Source organism: Sipha flava, unplaced genomic scaffold, assembly GCF_003268045.1.
Source record: "Sipha flava isolate LNK unplaced genomic scaffold, YSA_version1 574_pilon_pilon, whole genome shotgun sequence".
NCBI lineage: Eukaryota > Metazoa > Arthropoda > Insecta > Hemiptera > Aphididae > Sipha > Sipha flava.
In genome coordinates, this window is record NW_020273554.1 from 39,385 (window position 1) to 56,260 (window position 16,876).

The window sequence follows — 16,876 nt, forward strand, 5'->3', positions numbered from 1 at the left end:
CGAAAATTTTTTTGCCCGGATCCTGCCCCCCCAGAAATAAATGTCTAGTGCCACCCCTGTTGTATTAACACGTTCAACGCCGATGACAACACGCTGTTGTCATGCGAATAGTTTATTTTAGTTTTCTTTTTCTCATCGGCTTTGTACATACACACATAATTTTTTATGGTCTTAATGGTGAACACTTCAGCTAAATTTTAATGTATTTGGATTTAAAATGATAATAAAATAGTAATAATTAATATTATTGTTATATATTTATAATAATTAATATTAAAACTACATTTTAATATACATTAATTAATTATTTTATACAGTACGAGTATTTAAAATTATTATTTTAAATATAAATGGACCTTCCACCTGGCCCATCGTATAAAGATGTAGGGAATGTAAAAAAAGTTTTGACTGATGAAGAGCTATTTTGGAAAACTCTGACGAAGATTTTGATCTTAGTTTAGAATCAGACCTGGGAGGAGATTCAGCCCGATGAAGATTGTGATCTTAAATGTAGTGCACAAAATAAAGTAGTCATGATAATGCAGTAGATCCAGTAATTAGAACTCGGCCAGTAGAAAGGCGATCCACAAATTATGCGTGGGTTGATGATCCACCACATGTAATCAAAGTTCCGTTTTCTCAAGTTGCCGATTTAAAAACGCGACCACAGAGAGATAAACCAATACATTATTTTAGTATGCTATTTACCAATGACCTGATCGAATTAATTGTGCAAGAAACAAATTTATACGCTGTAGAAATATTTTTAGCTTCTTCTGGAAGTGTATCAACAAGAATTTCTCAATGGAAAGATACTACTGTAGAAGAAATTAAAATATTTTTAGCGTTACGTTTTCATACCGGAAAAATAAGAACAAATCGTTTAGAAGACTACTGGAAAAAAAGTGAGTTGTTTGATTTAAAATTTTTTCGATCACATATGAGTAGAAATAGATTCATGCTAATTTTGAGAGCTCTACACTTTTCTCATTTTAAGTCTAGTAATCGATTAAATAAAATAGAAAATATTGAAAACTATTTCAATAAGAAAATGGAAGAAGTGTATGAACCAAGTAAAAATTTAGTGCTTGATGAATCGATGGTTCTATTTCGTGGCAGACTTGTCTTTCGACAATATATTAAAAATAAAACTTTAAAATTTTACATGCTAACAGAATCTATTGGTCTTGTGCACCGAGTAATGATATATTCAGGGCAAGGACATGATATGTCTTTGGATTGCTGTCACACCGAGTACGTGGTCGAAAAACTCATGGAAGGACTTTTTTATAGTGGCCGTTCACTTTATATGGATAATTATTATAACAGTATTAAATTAGCCCATAATCTTTTGAGTAAAGAAACTTATTGTACAGGGACTTTGAGACAAAATAGGAAAGATAATCCTAAGGACATAACTTCGATAAAATTAAAAGTAGGAGAGAGGAGTGTTGGTAAGTATACTGAAAAAGGTGTGTGTGTGTGGTTAAGTGGCGAGATTGACGTGAAGTATTAATGATTATTATAATAATTTGCCATGAGGTATCCATGTGTTAATCTGGAGTGCCCAATTCTGAGTCGATTTATAGTGATTTCTTCTTTTCGGTTAAATTCATGGTTTTCCCAACTGAATGTTGTTCTTTTTATCTGGTTTAGTTTTGTGTCTTGATCGTTCCAGAGTATATGCCATTTTTTTTTTTTATTTGTGTTTTGACTGCCTTTTTGGATATATTTAGTTTGGTTGTGTTTTTGTTAGATGCGGCAAGTTTAGCGTATTTGTCCGCTATTTCATTCCCTGCAATGCCGGTATGTCCGGGTTTATTTATATCTGCAGTTACACATAAATTAAGAGTATGTGCGAAACATCTAAAGTGTATTGGCAATATATTTTCTACATCTGTCTTGTGTACGTCATTTTGAAATTGATTACTTTCGTTAAATTCTAAATTAAACTCTGATAAGTTTAAGCTATTAATATATTATTAAATAAATTTTCCTCTTCGAAAAAAATTATATTTGTTTTATTGACTCCAAAAGTTTTGAATGCTTTTACAAAATTACTGTCATTATCACTAACTGTTGCGATAATTTTAGTAGGATTCAAGCTGAATTCCAAATGTATTTCATTAATTAGATCAGAAATTTTAACGCAATTATGACTTCCTTTCAAACGACGACATGCTAAAGCCGTTGATATCCGATTTAAATTAGTCGACGAAATCCAGTGACACGTTACTCCTAGAAAACTTCTTTTTTCCAGACTAAAAATATACAGTAGTACAAATAAATTATACATTTTTTAAGTTTTCTTTTATTTCAATTTGGTTTTTTTAATAATAAGTATCAATTTTTCGACAAAGAGATCGCCGGCTTAAAATATGAAGTTCAGAATTGGATATATTTAAAGTATTAAAAATGTTTTTAAAATATGGGTAATCTATACATCTCAAAGGTATCATTGAATGTAAAAAAAAAAATTCATAATTTCACTTTCGAAGTTTTTTTGTGTTGTTTTACTTTTAATTGCTTAACAGAAGTTTAAACTTTCTTATTTGGTGGTCCAATTGATCTCAAATGATTTTTATATTCTTCTGCTGCATCAGGGCCATGGTGACATTTTAAATGTGTAACAAAATTAGAAGAAGAACTTCCATAAACATTTTACGCATTGAACCACCGTTTTACTTTCAGATGTGCATGATTTTTCAGGTAAAAATTTAAAAAAATTACCATCAATTGGTCGAATTGGTAGTGGAGAATCTGGATATGATGAATTTCTATTGTTTTCTGGTACAGAAGTTCCTCATTGTCACTCATTGTAATCTGATAAGTAGAACGTAAGTTTATCAAATACGAAGCAGAATAAAACGAAAAACAACGAAATGCAACCAGTAATGTATCAAACCAACTAAATATAAACGTACTTACAATATTTACAAATACAAAAGTTAACAAAAATGAACTAATAAATTTATCAAGAGAAAAAATTGGTGGACTAATATTACATATGCCTCTGATTATTGTAATTATATCAGAAGCTAAATGAATATGTGCCCAAAGAAATGTTAGTTGAAATATTTTAAAAATTTTCAATCTTTGATCTACTCGTTTAATATGGACCATAGTTTTGGCAACATTTTTCGATAATAGAGCTTCTTCTTTACTGAACTGCTTTTGTTTCCTTAAAAAAGGAGGTCGGACTATGGATATATCTTTTTTTTTGCAAATATCGTCAATAAGAAACCATTATAGCAACAGGTGGTTTCATTTTTTCAATTAGATTACTCTGTATGAATATAGGTTTATCTGAAGATCTGCCTCCATAAGGTTTACTAATATAAGTTATTAGGCCACCTGGAAAAATCCCAACTAAGAACGTTAATTTAAAGGTAGATTTGTAATTACTATAACATTTAATGCGGCATGTTAAACATTTAGGTCTTTGTAAAGAAATTTCAGTACAATCTAGCACAACTCTTACATTATTAAAATTGTCAAAGCAAAATGGAGTATTTGATGAAATTTCTTGCTTAGAAAGCCAATATATTAAAGACTGAAATACGAAGGCAAGTTGGGGGATTATTAAACTATTATTATATTATATTAACTAAGTAGAACGACAATTTTCAGATGTTAAATCATTAAATAATATACTTAAAAAGGCAAGACAGACCTTGTTTTAATTTTAAGAATACCGTGATAATACGTTCTTTTAAATTAAGTCTGTGTGTTCTTTGATCAAGAAAATATTTTTTATGTAAGTCTACTATTTCATCTAACACGTCAAAAGAATAAATTCCTGTTATTGTTATTAATTTTTTTTTAGTATCAATTAAAGAAATCAATGGTGTTATGGTCACCACTTGATACTTGTGTTCCGTTGTTTTGGATAATTTTAAGTTCATTGAAAATATCATTGACAATTATCATTGGTTTCATTGAATTTCAAACTATCATTATCAAAGTGATCTGGTACCAAATTCTCATTATGACATTAGAAATCAATTCAGAAAGTATGTAAAATACAAGTAGATATAAAAATACAATAATTTCTTACTTTACATAACTCTACTTTATCATTAACTTTTTTTTTCGATATGTTCTCTTTTTTGGTGATGACGGGAGCACCGAAGATTTAAGTAAATTTAGAGATGGAATAGCAATAGTCTTAAGACGTGAACGTTGTCCTTTTAATCCTAAATAATATATTAATATTATATATTACAATTTATTACACTAGAACTTGAATCGAATATTAAAGAGTGTTAGATAGATACATAACAAGTAATAACTTACCTTGTGGAAAGTAATCACTTTGAGTAATATGTTTTAAACACACTTGTAAATGTTTTTTTGCTAATGCAATCTTAGATAGTTTTAACTTGATAGCCCAAAACCTACGACCAATTCTTCAATACCAAAACTATTTTTCAATAATATTTTTGGATCTTTTGGATTTGGCAATCGGTGGAAACTTATACTATCATCAGATGAATAAAAAGTTGTGCAACCATACACACAGCAATAGTTATTACTTTTTTTTTGAACTGCCATTTCTGTAAATATATAAGATAAAACAATAATAACATATGTAGATATATGGACTATTGACTAATACTATAGAAATTTAAACGTCCTGTGTACTACATACCAATGTGATTTAAAATATTGCACTCGAAAAACTTGAAACGATTTACAAAATAAAAATGAATAACACTGAAAAATAAAATGTTTTATAATTCAGAACGAATTAAACAAAATTATAAGTCAAAAGATGTTTTAGTAAATGTCAAACACAAACGAGAAATCACAGTGCCATATCAGTATGCACTCCATTATCTATCCCGAATCGGCAAGTTAAGATACTCTCCACCAGAATGCGTATTGTTAATCTGTGACGCCAATAGAAAAATATAATTTTTATCATTGCTTGACATACAGTGTTCGACTTGAGGCGGTAGAGGGGGAATGGAGTACTCAAACTAATTTTCAGAAATTTTAGCATCCTCCTACTATAATTATGTTATATTTATAATGCTTAAAAAGTTTTGGGCACGTTCTTTTTTTCAAGTAGTCTTTAATTTTCTTGTAAATTCCCTTCTATAATTTTTCCAAGTCGAGCACCTTTGACATATAATATTATATAATAATATTAGAATTTTTTTATCGTTTTGTTTTGTGACATTTGGGGGAAAATGGCTCTCATTCTCCCCTTATATTCACCTCTAATTTTCATATCAAACACATTAAAGCGTATACTCACTAAAAAAATACGACTGCGTGAAACTGAAGTTTGAAATTGCGTGACATTATAGGCAACCTGTTTGACAGGCAGTCCTATTTGTATTAAAAAAAAATAAATAAAAGTTGTTCACTCTCTCCAAAATATAATCACAATTAATTTCTGCATTGCTTCAGCGTTGCCGATTTTGGAACAAAATCGTCGATATTCAAATTATCGGTTGTCTTTTTCATAACTCAACATAAACAATGCGTTTATGTAAGGGAAACGATACAATGGGATATTCAAAATAATATGTGCAAATTCCAACAGTATTTGGGACTGATTTAAATTTTAAAGTACAAATATAGCAAAAGAATACGTGTTATGTGTATAGCACGGTACACAAGCTTGACAAGCTTGAGATTAAATCATATAAAAACTTGAATGATTATTGACAACTATTCGTATTAAAATTATTATTAATAAATGCATTTTTTAAAAAGTATTAAAGTTCAAATTTTCATAATTGTAAAAAATGCCGAGAACACGTTGAATAATATTTATTTGAAGAAACACGTTCAAGTTTACAAAAATATATTTTATTAAACAAATTTAATTATATTTTATTCTTCTGTGTACGTTTGATTATTATGATACGTTAGCTACGAGTACAATTGTATCAGTTTGAGTTGATTTTCTATAAATATTTTTTATTTACAGGAAATAATTTACATAATTTTATTATTTACAGAAAACCAATCCAAACTAATAAAATACTTATCATACTATTAGTTATAATGCAAAGTCGTCATCAGCTATTAAAGATTTGTTATTTATTACACAAAATAATAAATACATCCTACATCGAAAACCGTTGGATTGATCGATTTGTCAAACAGTCTCCATTTAGTTCGTTCCTCGCGATCTTTATAATCTCCTCACGTTGATTGCTCGCCTGTTTAAGAGCTTCTATTTCGTTTTTGATTGCTATCAGCCTTTGGTTATTGAGGGTTTTCTGGTCTTCGATCATTTTGGTTTCCACATCGATCTTTGCCTGCTGCACTGCCTGCTGCAAGCGATACTGATTCACCCGTTTTTTCAACACCTCCCTCTCGGTTTTTAATTCGTCCAATTGATTGGTTTTTGTTCTAACACAAGCCAATAGTTGCTTGCTGTCACACCTTGCAACTGATAAACTGTTGGACGTTTCCGATAATTGAGCGGTCAACCGGTCACTCTCTCTGCAGAGATCATTGAGCACTGATTTTGCTTCCAACTTCTCCTCGCAGATGGTCGTCTCCAATTTTCGATACTCGTCTTCCGCGTTATCGCACTTGGCTTTCCAATCTGCTGCCGTTGTGCAAGCATCGGTTAGTTCCACCTTATTTGTCTCCAAGGATTGATTGGCTGCAGCCAACTTTACCGGACCTTTTTCTTTGAGCGCCAACAATTTAGCTTCCAGTTCCTGGTATTCGGACGTTAAATCCTTGATTGTTTTCTCGTGTTCAGCATTCTGCCGTTGTAACTCTTGCAATTTTACGTTTTCGCAACAAATAGTTTTTTCCACATCGGTCAATTTGCATCGTGATATTTCCATTTCAATAGTTTTGCAAGGAATTACGTTTTCCAAATCACACAGTTGTTTTTTCAGTAAATCGCCACATGACTGTTAAAAATAATAATTTTAACACTAGTGTAAATAATGTAAGACATTTAAGATCTATCCAATTAATTACTAAACAATGATTACTCTAAACTATAAAGTACTATAAGAAAATCTGAAAACAATGAATAATTTTTCATTTTTACAGTGTTACAGACATACATAAATGTAGGTCCTTACGACTACTAATACATAGGGGTCCACATAAATAACAGTAGAGCTTATATTATAATATACATTATTACATACGTAAATAAAAATTACACTATATGTGAAAACAACATGATATCCAAATCTTAAAGAGAAGTCCCATACAAATAACTGGCATTGTTTGCAATGACCGTAATAATATCAAAAACATGCCCTTATAAGGCATTATAAAATTGGATATTAGATACTTTTCGAAGGGGGTCAATAATATTAATATCATTACAAACTATGGCCAGGTCAAATATCCCATAAGAACGGGGTATATAAAGTAGTCCTTAACACATCATTATTAAGATGTGTTTTAGTCCTGTCCGAGAGAGACACTAGTTAACTTAAAACATATTAACTAATAAGTATTTAACTTGAATTTATTTTTTTTACACAATTACGTAAACTTAAATAAATATTATATCAGTTGTAAATTTATGAAAGTTGACTATTTATTTGACAATCTTAACGGTTGAACTGACGGCACGTAACAACAGACACGATTTTTTTTGATCTTACACTTAAATTAGTTGAAACTATTTAACTTGATAAAACTTTAAAATGTTAAATGATGGTCAATACTTTTTTAATTTCTCACTCTTAAATTATTCAGTATGAATTATTAAAGTATGAAATGAAACTGAATGTATTAAATTACATAGTTGAATATATTTAACTAATATTAAAAGTACACAAATATAAAGTCAAAATCATTTTCAACAAAAATGTGTTTTAAGAATCTAGATAGATACTTACTATAAGTTATTTTATACATACATATAAATGTGTTTTATAAAATATTATTGATATTCAAGTTTGTAGAGAAAAATATTTATAAAATATTGAAATTTTTACTTGTTCCTTCTGAGTTTTATCTTGAAGAATGTCATTGCATTCTTTATTTTTTTTTAAGAAAAATCTTAATTCATCGATTTCTTTGACCATTTGTAACTCTTTCTGATTTTTAGAATGTTTAGTGCTTCGCATAACACAGTTATCCTTTTGTATTTCTGATATATTATTTTCTATTTGATTATAATCTAATACTAATTTGTCATAATCTTGAGTAAGACTACAATAACATTGTTTGTGACTTTTCTTTATTTCGTCAATGGTCTCTTGAAGATTTTCTAACTGGATTTTTAACTCTAATACCTCTGCTTCTAATGAATCATTACTAGCTTCACACATTCCATCCAGTGTATGATTCCTACCTGCTGTTAAGCTTACATCTGGTATTTCAATACCTGAACATCCACATTGATTTGAGTTACCATACATACAATTTTGATTTGAAATTTGAGAATTCATTTATAATAATAATGCCTCACTAAATTTCCAGACTCTTGAAATAAACAAACAAAAAATAAAACAACTATAGAAGTTAAAACATTTTTACTTACCAAATCGTATAATATAATATTAAAATTTAAGTTCTTTATTAAGTATTTTAAAAAAAATTAGATGTTAAAAATGTTTTTCGAATTAAAAATATCATTGTATTTGTTTATTTTTTAATTTATATACTATTTTATTGCGTAGTTACTAAGAAACTAAATGTTTTAATGTTTCATGTATAAGTGGTTACCATGATCCATAATGAATCATCCAAAAGTAATAATTTATTTTACCTCAAATCAGAATGTAGTTAAGTGAAAATTTGAATAAGAAATTGTATAATATATTTACTGTAGATTTTTTTCTTCAACTCGTTTTAAGTAATTTAAAAACGGAAACTTAAATTGAGGAATTATTTATAATTACTATGATGGGCTGTAATCAGTATGGTTCAGAAATGTAGAAAAAAATAAAATAGTAGTTAAAACTACGTTTTTAAGGTTACCACACATGTGTAGCGAGCCTCGACTTGATAGGGTTGAGCTCGTACGATTATTTAATGACGGAGACCTCGTTGTTGATTGATAGATGGAAAACGTCAGAGGTTGAGACAAAATACACGAACGTTAAATGTACGTAAGACTTTATTAAATGAATTTAAACAAGTACAGTGAAAACTAACTAAGTACTAAGGTAATCTACGGTTCAGCCGCAAGGAGTGAAACATAGACTACGAGTTGAGGCGAAGACTCAAGTTAGTTCTGTCCTAGTATACAAACGTATCCGTATATATACTAGTGTTACTCCTACGTTTACGTACTTCTGTAAGGTCGACAATAAGGAAAACGGAAATACCATAAGGAAACAGGAAAAGAGATTCATGGGTGCCGAGGTCTCCATGGCCTCGGTTAGTCTATAAGGTATTACCTTCGACGTGCTCGCACTACCCAAAGGTTTTGTAACCCGGATAGAATTACTATGCTTACAGTCGACGTGCTTGTAATACCTATGGGATTACTACACTCCTCCCCCATCAGAACGAAGCCCTTGGGTTTCGTAGTATTGTAAATCTAAAGTTGGGTAGTATCCCCTTTGTATTGGTTCCTCTGTTTCCAATGGGTGTTCTTCACCTGGACCTTCCTCTCTGGATGCAGTTTGTCTTAATGGAATGGACTGATGGCGTATTTGTCTTGTCTGTGCCTCGATTCTTTTTGTGATTAACTGGTTACTATATTTTATGGCCAGTACGACAAGACCCATAACAAGGATAGTGCCTATAGCTAATAGGAAGTAGTGACCATGCTGTTGTCCTTGCTCTAATTGCCTGATTTTATTTCCGCTCTCCAGCTGCTCGGGAGTTTTGGCTACCTGTACTAGATCACCCATCTTGCCTTCGACAACATGCTTGGTCCTCATAATATCCCCGGTAACTGTTAGTGACAACCGCTTGTCTAAATCAGGTATGACTGATCCTGGGATAAAATCTTGGTATTCTTCCTGGTTGTGTACACGTCCCGGAATTAGTATATCTCGAGTTGCATACGCCTTACATGTTTCGTTTAATAATATCTTTCCAACCCCCTTGATCGTGTGGCTGGTCGATTGTTTGTCTTCATCACATGTAACAAACAGTGTTTCGCTTTCTGTGGTGTATAACTACTCATTCTTAAATTTAAGTTTGTGAAACACTGATGTAGCGATTCATACGTGCATTAGGCTGCAATCTTCAGGTACTTCCTTTGGATCTTGTAAGAGTAAAATCTCACAAATTAGTTTTCCACTCCTTGGATGTAAAGGATGGATTTCAGGACAAAGTAGGAAGTCACGTGAACATTTACAATTTGTTTGTTCAAAATTATCATAAGTGGAGTAAAGATCTTTGGATCGGCTTACGGCCAAAAACTTATAACTAGGTTTAATAAAAATACAATTATTGCTTTCGCATACTGGCTTAGGTATTAAATGAAACAGAGTTAATGTATGTTGGTAAACTAATGGTATGCTTATCTTAAAAACTAAACGGTCATTGTCATAATATACAGCCAGTTCCGAGAATTTAAGTAATTCGTAGGAATCCCCTAGATCTAATTCTATGGGTAGATCTGTCCCACTTGGACGTTCTAACTTTATGTCTTTAAATTGTTCGAGGAGTTCAGAAGGGCTAAGCAGGCTTGGATGTATTTGTCCTGTTTTCGCAGCTTGCACTATTTCCCCTATGGTATCCATTTTCATGGAATATTGTGCAAGAAGTATATTTATAAAAATAAAATTATTTACAATTTGAAACCCCTTTAAAGCTTCCTCTGCTGCAATTCTAATTCGTTCTAGAGTAACCGCATGTTCTTCTAATATGAGTGCTTCCTTCCTTTGAGTCAGATCTACTATTTTAAATTGTTTTTCCTCGTTATTTAAATGATCTGTTTTATTTAATTGCTTTAATCGTCTTAGTCTAGTCTCGTCCGCCTCGGACGTGACAACACGCACGTTGTCCTGATATGGCTCCCACTGAATATTAAGTGTTGTCAATTCGTCAATGACGTAAGGTTGCTCGGATATATTCACAATGCTTCCTACAATTTTGTTACCTTACACCGGGCTTATGCTGTTCGCAATTATTACATCGTCATTTAGTTCCTGTCTGGCAATGGTTACCGAATTCTCCTGAATTTGATCCGTGTTTTGTATCATTAACACGCAATTACTGCGTGGAGGAATAATAATTTCGTGAGGCTTATTGTCTTCGGGTATCGATAAAATATCCTCTTCAAAATTCCAATGTACCCGATTCTCTTTTAAAAATGATCGCCCTATTATTTCAGCTTCCGGAATATCAAAATCGTCGTTTACAATGTCGAATTTTATGACTCGTGTGGCCCCCTGAATACTAATAGAAACTCGCGCTGTGCCAAACGTGCTAATAGGTATTTTATTTATTCCTTTTATGTTTCGCTTGTCACTTTCGTTAATGATAACTCGCCCGTCCAATGCTGATATTTTAATTATATTCTTTTGTGCTCCTGTGTCTACTAAAAATTTGAGTTTTCTCGTTCGGAAGCTTTTTGATTCACATGTAATGTGCTCTTCTTTTACCTCTGCTATCATTCGAACGTTATTCGGGTTAACCTCATCTACCGTCCTACCTTCAGTATGATTATCGGACAGTCGTTTTTTATTTTCATTGAACATCCTTTTCCTACAATATTTTATAACGTGGTTCTCATTTTTACAGTAATGGCATATTTTAACCTGCCCGCCTGATGGATCATTTCTATTCCAATTCGAATTGCTCGGATTCCTAAAACTTGTTGTTCTGGGTTCGGTATTTCTACATTCATTCGCGTAATGTCCCATTTTCCCACAACGATGGCATTTAATACGCTCCTTGCTTGACGTTTGCTTCTCATTTGTCCCTTTAAAACCCCCTTTCCACTTAGGGTTATCAAATCTAACTTTTCTGAAATTCTCTTCTTGTTCAGTTGCGATTACAATTGCCTGTTCGAGAGTGGTGACATTCCGTGCCTGTAGAATAATATTGATAGCTTCGGGTACCCCAGTCATAAAAATATTTAACGCATTTCCCTGAATATTTCGTGCTGTTATTCGCGCTTCCTCTGCCGGTTTTCCTCTTGTCTCTGCATGTGTTAACTCTTGGTATGCTTTTTCTATTCTCCCTGCAAAATCCCTGGCACTTTCATTGTTTAGCTGCCTAAGGTTATTTAATCGTTTCTGTAAATATAATACTGAGTGTGTTGTACCAAACCTGATCCTAAGATAGGCTTTCAACTCTTCCCACGTTCTAATATCTTTGTATCTTATCGCTTCATATGCCTCGTCATCTAACTGGGTAATAATAGCCCTAAGTATCGTTGGTTTTAGAATGTCTTCTACATTTTCAAAGACGAATTCACACTTTATTTCAAAATGAACTCTTTTTATCGATATGCGAACAATTTTTCTAAAACGCAACTCGTTTGGACCAGCATTTTGCTTCCCATTTTATTTTTAACAGGCTTAGAACTGTCTTTGACATGGTTAAAAATGCTGTTTCTTATTTTTATTATTATTATTATTGTTTTTTTTTTATAATAATATCAAATATGTATGATTACTTCTTTTTAAAGATAAAAATATTAAAAAATAAGTAGTACATTAGGTACAATATAAAATTTGTCAAATTATTGATTTTTTAAATTCGAGCTGCTTGAAATATTTGTCGAATAATCTTCAAAATACGTCAATTGAGATATCTCACCATTTTTATATTGTGCCCATCGTGCATGTAGTATGTTGTGTTTTTTAAGTGTCTCATTTATTTGAACATTAATTTTATTATATGAAATTGATGATATTTACAGCATAGTTTGAACTTGAAAATCTTTAAGAATGTCAATTACTTAGAAAATGTTTGGATGTGGTGAATACAATTGTGAATTATAATGAGAGTGAAACGATTCAGGACCATTTGTTGTACGTGATGAATCGGAAGGTTCTGCTGCCCAAAAAGAAGGTTAAAGTCTTTATCTTCTGATACGTAATAATTTAAAATATAGTCAGCAAAGTGAGAAACGTGTTCGACATCGGGAACAATTGGTATCAATTGAGCATACCCATCTCCAACTTCAGATGATGGTAAATAACCTATAAAAATATCTTAACCAATTTCCAACTTTTGATTTTTATTCTTTGTATTTACTATGTAAATAATAATGTTTTTGAATTTTGCGATAAAAATTTTGGATTAAATGAAAAAAGCAGCACTCAATGTTATAATTAGGAAATGTATTTAAAACAGCACAATGGGCAGGTTTTTCGAAATCTGCATGGATATTTTTTATAGCTAGTTCTTTGCCAGTTAAATGTTTAAATAATAATTTTATTTCATTCCACATATATTGGTACATGTCTAAGTTTTTGAATTGAAGTAAACAATAAATTACAGGAATGTAAAATGTATTTACATACACGTGAATTGTTTTGTATACAGTTGAAGAAAGAATTTAGGTGCATAATGAAATGTACCATCTCCAAAAACATGTGTGTTATCACACAACATATGTAGATTTACTTTGCAGGTAAATAAAATAAAATTTTTATTCGAAGAAATATGACAACATTTTTCGTCGTTAAAATTTGTAATATTGTTTCCTTCTGCCGAAAGTATATCAATTGTATCTTCTAATGTTTGTGGTAACGTCGGAAATAATTTTTTATGGGTACAATATAATAATTTACGCACTTATCTTAAACTAGAATATTCAATATCTGTATCAAATCCACTTTGACGTATTTTTATTAAAATAATTTTATTTGGTTTGGTATGCAGGTATTCTATCCCCTTTCTTTTTACAGCTGTTCTAATGATGTCCAATTTGATTGAATTATCTTTTAGAGGAGGTCGAGTGTGGGGACAATTTTTGATTTCAATAATTGATTCAATAATTTTAAACTCCGTAAATATAATATTTTAATGAGTAGTAATATTCGTTTTCGGTGTACAAATCGTTCGTGCAACGTGATTATTATCGTTAATGATAAGCTAAATGAAATAATAATTATTTACGATAAAAATGTTTATACATTGATGATTTGACAAATAAAATAATTACAATTTTACTTTTTTAATAAATATTTAATACTTATACTTATATTATTTTAATTTTTTGCAGTTTTCGCTTTGCTGCTGATATTACCTACAATATTCACCTGTCTTCAACATTTTGATTACTAAACGGTTTTTTTAAGTACCAACATTAATACCATTAATATCATTAAACCTTTATACAATATCTTGCTACTTATTTTTGCCTACATATTTTTTCCTTACAGTATGTAAGCAGTGGTCAAAAGATTATTGTCATCAATATGTTCAAAGAAATTACATTGAAGTCTTCGGATATGAAGTATGATGATATGATTACTAAAATATCACAAACCACGGGTATAGGTAGTCAAACAATCATTAGAATCTTATCGGAGTATAAAAGGAAGAAAACTGTCAGTTCTCCCAACAAAAATCAAGCAAAAAAATCTCTTTTCGACAAAATTGACGATTTAGATCGCAATGGATTAAGGCAAAAGGTACATGGTATTTGGTTGCGTCGTGAACTACCGACGATCGATAAGATATTACACGAGGTGAACGAAGATCCATCGCTTCCAAACTTCAAACGTACCACCTTGTATAATATCATAAAAAAATTGGACTTCGTATTCGCCAAACGAAAAAGGTGCAGTGTGTTGACAGAGCGGGAAGACTTGATTAATTGGCGCCGCAATTACTTATACGACATACGCAAATATTGCGAGGAAGGTCGAACCATATATTACTTGGACGAAACATGGTTGAATGCCGGTGATTGTGTGGACCGCGTGTGGATGGACAAAACGGTAAATTCAAAACACGATGCGTTCAACAAAGGTCTTACAACTGGTCCATCCAACCTAATCGGTAAGGGAAAACGCCTTATTATACTACATATTGGTTCGGACAAAGGATTTTTACCAGGCGGTCTATTATGTTTCGAGTCGAAGAAAAATAGCGTCGATTACCACGACGAAATGAATGGTGATAATTTTAAAGAGTGGTTTGAATCTATTCTTCCTCGACTCGATCCCAATTCTATTGTGGTTATGGATAACGCACCTTATCATTCCGTCCAAGCCGAAAAATATCCATCTGCCAGTTGGAATAAAGCCGAAATATTGGAGTGGCTTAATTCCAAAGGTGTCGTTTTTGACCGCCCAATGTTGAAGGCACAACTCTTGGTTAAAGCACGTGAGTTAAAACCACGTCATAAGTCGTATATTATCGACAATTTGGCAAAAGACACAAGACACACCGTCCTCCGATTACCCTCGTACCATTGCGAATTCAATCCAATTGAATTAGCATGGGCAATGGTAAAAGGGTACGTGAAGCGGTTGAATAACACATTTAAGATTGACGACGTTCGCCAACTTCTTTATACGGCTATAGAACGGGTAACGGTAGAAAATTGGCGAAATTTTATTAAACACGTTATTGAGGAGGAAAATAAAATTTGGAAAGTTGATGACATCATGGAAGAATTGATTGAAGGAATGGAACCATGCGTGCTGACAATAACTGGAGAAACTTCTGATGATGAATCTTCTTAATTCTATTTTATTTATTATATTGTAAATATTTGTAAATACGAATTGTATTTTTAAATTTTACGTAAAATTGTATTATTGTTTTTTTAATTATTATATTGTAAGTATTTTAAAATACGAATTGTATTTTTATATTTTACGTACGTCATACATAAAACACCAGATAACCCCTCATAAAATAATTTACATTGCAAACATGGTTTCATTTTACATAAAAAGAAACATAAATAAAGCAAAAAAAGAAACTGATTTGTATAGCTAAATGCGATACGCAACATATGTGATCAAAGTAGTGTTCAACAGTGTATTTTAAGTTATTGTTTCACAATGCTGGTCGACAATAGACTAATGCGACGCTGTTAGATAGCCAGCGTGTTTGAGGCAGGGTGAAGCATTTTATGTGGCTTTAATTTTTCTTTTTTTGAAAATCTTTTAATTCATACATGCGTTTAGGGCTATTATTGATATAATTATAAGAATTCCTAGTAAAATCTTCAACATAAGTAGGTACTTTCGACGTCCATCGAAGCACAAACGGCTACATTCAACAAGAAAACCCACGTGACCTATGCGACGGGATGGCGTTGTGCGATGGTGCAGTCAACATTCACGTCATTCGACAGTAGTAGTATAAAAAACCCCCGCGCGCCACCCGGCTCCAGTCGTCTGACCGATCACATAACCTATGTATATTCCCCCCGTCCCCTCATCACCCGATCGATCACTTGATCTACGTGTATTTCCCCCTTCCTGTCACCAGGTCGATCATATAACCTATGTATATCTCCCCCTATATGATACCATCTTCTCCGTGTGCTGCTGTGAAAACCTACCGTAATCTTTCCTGACCACACGCCTTATCTACATCAACTTGACCCCCTCTCCCCACCCGATATCAAACCTTCCAATCCATGCCGCGCCTGGAATGTATGACCATCCACGATATCTACGTCTTATCAATATTATCAAACTTAATATTTTTATCATTCTTTTTAAATGTTATTAAAATATATATTAAACATATACTAGCTTCTGTGTGCCTCGCTTCGGGTGAAATTCGCTTAATATTTATATATTAATCAATTTAATTAATAATATGAATTATTAATATTAATAATATTCAAAACATTATTATGTAGGTATAATGTATCATGCAATACTACCACGGTTACTGCTTGTGATAATTATTAACTTTTGATAATATACGGGTGGAAAATTGATACGCCTTCGGCGTCAAAGGCGTTCGCTATCTAGGAGACCCCCACCTAATTGTTTTCTTAAAAATACTACGGCACCATACTTACGGTACTATAGTGACA

The 16,876-nt window shown here is 31.9% G+C and overlaps 4 protein-coding genes across 4 annotated transcripts; 2 read left to right on the plus strand and 2 right to left on the minus strand.

The window, feature by feature from the left end:
* The first annotated feature begins 697 nt into the window (after positions 1 to 697).
* On the plus strand, positions 698 to 1,516 carry LOC112691207 (piggyBac transposable element-derived protein 4-like). The gene has a single exon (XM_025565359.1). The coding sequence runs from the start codon at positions 698 to 700 to the stop codon at positions 1,514 to 1,516; it is 819 nt and encodes a 272-aa protein (XP_025421144.1).
* A 4,567-nt stretch (positions 1,517 to 6,083) lies between these two features.
* On the minus strand, positions 6,084 to 8,683 carry LOC112691208 (protein phosphatase 1 regulatory subunit 21-like). The gene is made up of 3 exons (XM_025565360.1): positions 8,674 to 8,683; positions 7,941 to 8,332; positions 6,084 to 6,890 (listed from the first exon to the last, which is right to left on the minus strand). Exons 1-3 carry the CDS (start codon positions 8,681 to 8,683, stop codon positions 6,084 to 6,086), a joined length of 1,209 nt encoding a protein of 402 aa, XP_025421145.1.
* Positions 8,684 to 10,856: 2,173 nt separating this feature from the next.
* On the minus strand, positions 10,857 to 11,549 carry LOC112691213. Its single transcript, XM_025565363.1, has 2 exons — positions 11,154 to 11,549; positions 10,857 to 11,005 (listed from the first exon to the last, which is right to left on the minus strand). Exons 1-2 carry the CDS (start codon positions 11,523 to 11,525, stop codon positions 10,994 to 10,996), a joined length of 384 nt encoding a protein of 127 aa, XP_025421148.1. The 5' UTR covers positions 11,526 to 11,549; the 3' UTR covers positions 10,857 to 10,993.
* A 2,736-nt stretch (positions 11,550 to 14,285) lies between these two features.
* Positions 14,286 to 15,560, plus strand: LOC112691209. Its single transcript, XM_025565361.1, has one exon. It carries the CDS (start codon positions 14,286 to 14,288, stop codon positions 15,558 to 15,560), a length of 1,275 nt encoding a protein of 424 aa, XP_025421146.1.
* The last annotated feature ends 1,316 nt before the right edge of the window (positions 15,561 to 16,876 follow it).